At 35.0% G+C, this 8,510-nt stretch overlaps 1 protein-coding gene across 1 annotated transcript; it reads right to left on the reverse strand.

Annotated features, from left to right (window-relative positions):
- Nucleotides 1–1,272: 1,272 nt before the first annotated feature.
- On the reverse strand, nucleotides 1,273–8,103 carry IL10 (interleukin 10). Its single transcript, XM_063444342.1, has 5 exons — nucleotides 7,926–8,103; nucleotides 4,475–4,537; nucleotides 3,162–3,314; nucleotides 2,191–2,256; nucleotides 1,273–1,389 (listed from the first exon to the last, which is right to left on the reverse strand). The coding sequence occupies exons 1-5, from the start codon at nucleotides 8,076–8,078 to the stop codon at nucleotides 1,300–1,302; spliced, it is 525 nt and encodes a 174-aa protein (XP_063300412.1). The 5' UTR covers nucleotides 8,079–8,103; the 3' UTR covers nucleotides 1,273–1,299.
- Nucleotides 8,104–8,510: the final 407 nt, after the last annotated feature.

Here is an 8,510-nt window from a genome sequence, read left to right on the forward strand (position 1 = left end):
GATGTTATGCTACTACATCAGATACAAATACATCTACGTTTTGAGGTACATTTCTAGCATGTCAGTTGCTCATTTAAATGACATATACTCTTTACTCATATAAAGAATAATTGTATTTTTTATAGAATTTGTTTGGACATTTTGTTAGCCCTTATTGAGTAGCTGCTGGCTGGTTGAAAGTAGAGATAACGTTGGAAACAAGCCCATTATTTTCCACCTTGGCACTGAACGGGTAAAACATAAACCAATCAGACCACATTAAAACATGCAGCCTGTGTAAACATTAAATTGTTTTAAAACATTCATAGCTAGCAGGAATGGTAATTGATCTGTGCAATGATTAGTTGATGGTAATTGATCTGTGCAATGATCAATGCTGAGTCCATACACATGTGCAGCACGTTATAATAAATAATGCACACACAGAATACTATTTTGTAGGTAGGTGTCCCATTTGTGTTCCCTGATTGTTTGTAGGTCCTTTTCCTCTTTCCCCATTGTCTGATGTGGTCCCCAGTCATTTTTATGACCACCCCTTGCCTCTCTTTTTTTCGATCCAGTCAATGACTCCCTTTCCTTTGTCAACTTTACATGTCCACTTTTCGTCCAGCCTAATGAACCCTTCCCAGTTTGATTTCCCTGTCATTTATTCTGTCTTGTTCATTTTTGTCCCATATTTAACTGTTCTTTCTTTTTTCCTATTTATGATCTCCTTTCCAGTCTCTCCATTGTCCGTCTTCTAGTCTCATTTACAAATTGTGTCCTTTTTGTGGTCCCCTATCCCATTTATGATCCCATGCTCCACTTGAAAGTCCCTGTTTAGTTCCCTACATCCTATTGTGTGGCTGCTGAATACTCTGTATTGATCATATATTGAATTGATGATGAGGCCGACTTCATAACATATGATGCCTACCTCCATTGGTTTTCTAAAATATTTTGAGCTAAATGTTTTGCATACTATGTCTCCAGGATTCCTGATAGCCCAGAAGGGCACCAGCATCACTGCCCATTTTATTCCCTTAACCCCATAGGGGTTAATGACAGGGGATGAGTAGTTGCCACTGCACTCTTGCTCTTTCTCCAACCTCTAGACAGTGGGGTTGGGACCTTACAGGTATTTCACTTTGGGGTCCATACGACTGTCTGGTTGAATGAGCAAAGTAGGTAACCAGGTCCTGGTTTTAGAATATTCCTGACCACACTTCGTATTCATGCTTATGCCACAGTCATTGTCATTGTATTAAAATTAGATATTTTTGTCTTCCAGTCGAATGAAATTAGAGTACTTATGATCTTCTATTTCTTTTTGTTCGACAGATATTCCTCAATGTAGTCAATGAAAATATCAAACTCTCCCATTGCTTTGTAGATACCATGTTCCTTCATCTGGAAATGAAATACAATGACACCGTGAGACACGTATTAAAGGTATAACCTATAACATAACACAATCAGTGTTAGTGGCATGTGCCATTGTGATCCGACAACATTCTTAATATTACCATTCTAAATGGGCATTCGTTTAGTACATTCAATGTGGATAATGCAAGTCCATTTCTACTTTGAAGGGATAATAATGCCCCCCATAGCACATTGAGACAAACTGAAATTGAAATAGCTCAGGAAGTCAAATTCAAATGTATAAATACACAATATAGAATGTCACACTTGTGTATTTTATTGTTCACAGGAGCACCACATTTTAAATCAAGCAGGTAATGAGGGGAGTGCACATACATGTGCCCTGAGCCAACAAGATAAGGGACGCATTAACTAAGGGGATTGACAGGGGAGGGATAAGTAAAAACCTCTAACTAACATTTTTACTTTTATACAAACTTTTTAGACCCTGTGTGAAATATTGAATAATAAAGGCCACTGTATGTTGTCTCATGCTTTTCATTTCCCAAATATTTTTTACAATGGATGAATGAACAAGTGACACACTTTTACACAAAATCGTGTAAATTTACATAATTGAAAATGTTATGTGTGTCTGCAAAGCGATCTATATTCCAGGTTGCTTAGTTATGATATGTTTATATGCTAGCTATGCTAATATTTTTGAAACAAAAAGTGTTTATCAGTGAAGGAGCTAAGTGAATTCTCATGTAGTCTCCATATAGTGAGAGGACACACTTGCTTTGGAAGCTATAAAAGAGTGGTTCAGCTTTGAAGTACACTTACCTTACTATATGTTTCTTTAATCTGTTTGATGGCTTTGCTTTTTCTGTCACATGGCAAAAAGTGGTGCTGTAGAGTGGGGGACAAAATCATAATGTCAAATGGAGTCCAAGTCAATTTCACAACAGCAACAGATGATTATGGCTAATGGGACTTGTCAACGTTGAGTCAGCCTTAAAGGGATCCTTTGTGGACCAAAACAACGTCCACGGAATTAAGTTGTTATGGCACCATCTTACCAAGTAAGTTGTTATGGTGCCCAGAATGTTCTTTTAAGTAAAATTGTATTTAGTAAACAGGGTTTGGGAGTGACCGGCAAAAGAATGTTCTGACCACTTTTAAAATTTGTTCTTTGAGGAAATAGAGATTTGTGTATTTACACGTAGCTGCTTTGACCCCTTATTTCCTGTTAATTGTATTTCTCATGATATTTCTTCCCTCCGTAAGTTCAAGTGATATAACAACTAAACTAGAGAAACATTACATAGAGGCTGTACATTGCCTTTTAGTCTGTTTTGATCTTTTATATTAAAAGACAAGTCATAGCATACAACACAGCAGCCTACCACATGCTATAGCTGTGCGGGGACTTGGGCCTAGGAGGGTTAGTGAGTGTTAAGGGTTGGTAATGACTGGATTAGGGAGACTTGGAGTAAAGAGGAGCTTGTTTTTGGCTAAGAATGATCAGATGCATAGTGAGGTAGATACCTACTAACCCCCATAACCATCAACTACCTGTTTTCCCCTATCTTAGAAGGAAGACGAGTGGACTCTTGGTTTTCATGGAGTTAAGCTCCTAGTTGTCCTGTGAGCCTCTCCACTGCTCTGATATCAGCTGTCTTCACCATGGCTACATTGTTTAGTTTGTGACTACCACAATTTCCAGATAATTATTTTCCTTTTCATTTGTTGTGTATCATTAAGGTTGTAATAGAGGAATTATGGGTAAGAGGTTGGGGTGTCTGTATACTCACACAGCGCCTCAGTGTCTGCTTCAAGTCTAGCAGCTTGTCGTTCATGATACTGACACTTGACTTCACTGATTTGTCCTTGCTACTGGCTCGCGGTAAAACATCCTCCAAGTAGAATTTAATCATTTCTATCACTGATTGACACCCCAGTGAGCTCTGTGGGAGCAAGGACAGATGACATTCTCACTTTCATTGCATATTACTTGCTATTCATTACCAATTCTTTCAATTCTCAGTTAGGCTGGCCTTCCTGTATAACTTTTCATTTACATGTGATAAGAACTGGCTGTACTCTGGGTAATTCCCATTATTCGTTTTATTAGATAATATCACATAATAGTTTAACTTTTGTTTATTTACTCTCCATCCTCTTACATGCTGTCCTTTGTCTAGTATTACACAACTGCCCACATTTCACTATTTCCTTTTGCTGCTGTTTATATTACCCAACACTTCCCCTCTGCCTTCTTTCATTGTTATAATCTGTTGTCTTCCTTCTTCTTACTAATTTCCTCTTGCTATTCATCTGTACCACATGCATATCTCCTTCTCATTGTACTACCCTGTTCATCTTTTTTTTTTTTACAAACTGTTTCTGCTCTGACAGACCTTCTGCCTCTGTAGCTCCCTCTCTCTTGCTTTCTCCAAATCCCACTTTTTGTCTGTCTATTCCTCTCTCCCTCTCTTACCCTTTCCTTTTGTCTCTCACCCTATCCTCACCCCCTTTATTTCTCCCCCCTCTCTGGCTCTTTAGCTCAAAGGTTTTAAACCAGTTAACCACAAACGTATCAGCTTAAAAATTGTAACAGGTTAAATGCATTCAATAAATGTGTTTAATAAGTATCGGCATTAAACCGGGAATTCCTGTCTGGCAATTAACAAAGTCAATTTGGCTAGAAGCCAAAAAGAAATTAGAAGTAAGAAGAAAAAAATATAGATGTAATTTGAGTAATTTTTTCTCATGGTGGTGTCCATTGGTCCGAGAAAAGGGTGGGAACCCTTGGAGTCACAAATCCATCTTGTCAACTAAATTTTGAAGAAAAGTTGGTAGATAATAGTACTTTGAACTTATTTTATTGTATATATTATTAATAGGAATTGAAGTCATATAATGATCATATATTACTAATTACACTAATGGCTGTGTATGGAAACTTCAACCCTTTTTGGTATATGGTTTGTTATATCATCTGCGATTGTACGTTACAATATAGCAAAAACTAGTTTGTAAGATATTCTAAAAACACAATACATAACAGTTGATTTAATTTTGCTATCTTAAAATACAAGATTTACTTAATTATTAACTTTCTTACCTTGAAGTCATTTAACAGATTATCTTGCAGTAATATAACTTCCAATGCATTATCCTTCATTTGCTAAAAAAAACAAAACAAAACAGAAACATGAATTAAAGTGATGTTTCTTTAATTTCCCATATTACCAATTCTGTCTGTAGAGGTCATCCAATAAATATTCAAAATGACAAACCCGTAAGCACATCTTACAAACACTTGGTGACAGATGTTATATATCAGCTAATTTAGGGCACTGATAACGTTACTGCCTTAGTACTGGGATATCCAGGTTTGAAGACTAGTTATCTGGTCACCAGTAAGTGTCCCTTGGGCAAGACACTCTATATTTCTCCAACTACCTCAAATCTTTATAGATTATATGCTTGTTTGAGTAGGGCTTTCCCCACCTTATACAGGGTTATTCACTATAAGTGAGAATTAAAAGTGAATTTCAAATGGAAGGCTAAAGTAGCTGAACTGATAGCATAGCTTGCTTGGGGAATTTTTCTGATTCAGCTAGTTTGACCTTAACCTCCATTCAACATCTGTATGGCATCATCAATAATCATACAGTTTTATAGTAATATATATGTTATTAATATATTAATTATACAAAAAAACACCAGATGTCTAAACAGGTGTCCGGTAAGTGCCTTGCGTAAATATTTACTGCAAGGTTGTCATAAGAGATTTGAGTGAATCCTTCTGGCGATAGAAGAGATACAGGGGGAAATTTATTAAAGTGTTTTGTTTGAAAAAGTTGTCTTATGTACTAAAAGTTGGGCAACCATCTTTGAAACAATGGGACCAGCAGGCACATTCCATTGGTAGCACCTCCCATTTTACATTTCAGAGAAAGACACTTTGATAGTTCTCCCCCACACAGCTATATAAACAGGTATATAGGTATATGAGCAGAATGCAATTTATAAAGTAAACTACTTTTAGAAGTTTAACTTGCATCAGATCAGACATGCTTTCCTCTAAAGAATTTTACATCCATTCAGACTTTTAACTTTACTTTAAAATAATCTAATCTAAAATAATTTTCAAAGTAGTATCTCTTTAAAGGCTACTGATATACATAACGTCATATGGGTGTGGATCCTATGACATTCCATCTGGGTTGATACTCTTGCTTAAGTCGAAACTCTTTACTACACTGTAATGGCACATGGCATACTAAACGCCCATGTAAGCTAAATATTAGTTCTGAACACACAAGGAGATTATGTCATTTTTGTCCTCCACTAACCACAATACATTGCTTTGTTTATGTGAACATGTGACTTACTCGTTCTCTCTGAGAGAAGCCTACAAGCTGTTAACAACAGTCATTCTGAAAGAATGTGCACTTCCTCTCATTCAAAGCGAAGCGTGTCTTTTCTACATTGCTCAGATATATAAATTCACATCTAGCAAACCCAGTATATCAATGGGAAGTCATAACGCCTCCAACAGAGATGAAACGATTCTGGAATTAATCTAACCAGAGTGTCGATATGACTCTCAGCAGAGTGTTGTACTATGGGTTCTGGATTACTATTCAAATAAAGGGGACATCCTAGCTAAAGCGCTGAATTACTTAATTGTACATCATGACCATACGGATGTTGAAAGAATGCACTACTGAAGAAGACAATTAGAATGAAACTGGGAAACATGATTGATTAGTGTTTTCTTGGTGATCTGTCACAAAGCGTTTTTTGGAATGAATCGTATAATAGCAATTCCACGTCTGACAACACTATTCAGAAAATGAAGATTTAAGTGGACTGTTTACAATCACTAATATACTACAGGATATCCTAGCCACAAGACTGGTTCATATCGTGCACGCAGAACAAAACATGCAATCTGTTGTGTAATGAGGAAAAAAGGAACAGCCTTCATCAGGGTTTTATTACATTAAGCTGTAAAAGAGTAATTAAATTCTCTTTTGAAAAAGACACATTTTGACAAAATGACATTTTCAACTGTTATGATATTTTCCTTTTTTTGGCAAACTTAGCTACTGAAAAGTCATTTGTGGAAGACAAAGGTGGAGTATTACATGTGATTATGGTTTATAAATATTCTAAATATGTCTGCAAAATAAACCGATTTTGTGAGTTTTTAATGAAATGTCAAATTTATTTTTGTGCCATCTTTTAGAGCAGGGGTGCCCAAAAGGTAGATCTCCATATGTCGTAGAACTACAATGCCCATGATGCTTTGCATGCCTTTCAAATGCCTTTAGAATGACAAAGCATCATGAAAGCTGTAGTTTTAAAACATCCAGGGTTCTACCTTTTGGGCACCCCTGTATTAGAAGCTTTGGGGTTATGTGTAAGGTTAAATTCTGAGACACAGAGTATTCAGTTCTAAAAAATTATACAAAAATTCAAAACTGGAGGAGTTGCCAGTGTAAAGTGACTGGTTTCCATGGTGATAATGCCACTTTTAGTACTTTCGATCACTTTTTAGAACAGAATACTTTTTTATAATTACATGCATGGCTCACGTGCAACAACTGTAAAAATGAAGAAAATACAATTAAAATCTATTTGCATGTACACTTTAAACAATATGCAAATAATGACGTAAATCGAATGAAGTCAGATAATATCAAAAGGTGGGAGAACATAATTAAAGTAGTGACAGGAGATTTTAGTTAGCAAACCTTGCAATATGTTGTATTGTAAAGAAATTTGTAAAGAAATCAGCTTGCAACAAAAAATGTACAAATCAAATGATCTTTTACAAAATATTATAATTTATATTCTATAAAAATATTTACTTTTGCAATTTAGGTTTACTTTTACATATATTAACTTCACAAATGGATGTTAGGACTGTCATAACAACACAGGATTTGCATAACCTTTGCCTTGCAGTGCTTTATACATGCAGCTGTTTTTGACACTAATTCAACTTTTAACTGCTTAATTACCGCAGAATTACACTAAAGAAAAAGTGGTAAAAAATGGATTCTAATCTAGTTGCTGTTTGAGGAAGAGAATTAAAGGAGTTGTAGTGATAGAGAGAAGTAATGCGACTGGCAATAAGAAAGGGCTGATAAATATACGGTTATAATGGCAAAATTGTCTTAAGCAGCTCAAAACTAAGATTCACATTTTCATTCTTTTTATATATAAGATTTCAAATTGAATATAATAATGAGAGATACGTATAAAAAAACACTGTAAAGTAGTTTAAAACATAAATACAGACATTACAGTGTTTGTAATCATTGATTTATTTATTAAGCTCCTATGCTATACTACTAAACCTAGTATAAATCACATTATTAAATATAAGTAAAATAAGAGAGATTATATTATCCTGAGCTTACAATCTAATAAAAAAGATTTTCCATCTATTATCTACTTAAATCTTTATAAATAAAACTATGTACAAACATTTAAAAAAACAAAACAGTAACATATTATTTTCAAGATAATGGATTTTGTTTACGCTAAATACTCACAAAATAATTCTTGACTTTCTGAAAGGATGTTCTCAGTTCTTTGAGTTTGGCAGGGAATATATTGACAACTCTTTGGCAATTTCCTTCAGTATCTCCGCTTTGACTGCTCACCTCTTTGTAAGCCAGTATGAGCAAAATAATGAAGAATTTCATCTTTTCAGTTGGATACTAAAGTGAACTTCAGAGTTCCACCCCCAATTGCGCTTTGAATAACCACCTTCATTGTCCTATTATATACTAAATCCTATTTCCTGTTAATATGTGTGTCAGCATAGTTCATTCGTGTGTCAGCCCTTTCCCCAATCAGTAAGCCCCCCCCTTCCTAATAATTAAAAAAATTCTGGTAAATGTCTTTGCTTTGTGTAGGTTCACAATTTTTTTATGTAAAACAGGCCAACCTTACAGAAGATTTCTTTTCCTTTAATTCAGTATTTTCTCTACACTATAATAGTATTGTTTTATTTCTTTTTCAAACTGTTTCAAATTCTAAGGACATGTATAGAGACATGCATTACTTAATCTTTTAACCCTTTCACTTCCCTTTTTTTTTTTTAAACAATCAAACTAACATTTATTTGAAACCTG

The sequence above is a fragment of the Pelobates fuscus genome, chromosome 1, assembly GCF_036172605.1.
Source record: "Pelobates fuscus isolate aPelFus1 chromosome 1, aPelFus1.pri, whole genome shotgun sequence".
Taxonomy (NCBI): Eukaryota; Metazoa; Chordata; class Amphibia; order Anura; family Pelobatidae; genus Pelobates; species Pelobates fuscus.

Excerpts from the sequence above, each read along its gene's own strand:
- IL10 (XM_063444342.1), bottom strand. The coding sequence starts at position 8,078 with ATGAAATTCTTCATTATTTTGCTCATACTGGCTTACAAAGAGGTGAGC. Across the intron at positions 4,538-7,925 it reads AGAAAGTCAAGAATTATTTT|CAAATGAAGGATAATGCATT; the intron begins GTGAGTATTTAG and ends TGTTTTTTTTAG. Across the intron at positions 2,257-3,161 it reads AGCAGACACTGAGGCGCTGT|CACCACTTTTTGCCATGTGA; the intron begins GTGAGTATACAG and ends CCCACTCTACAG.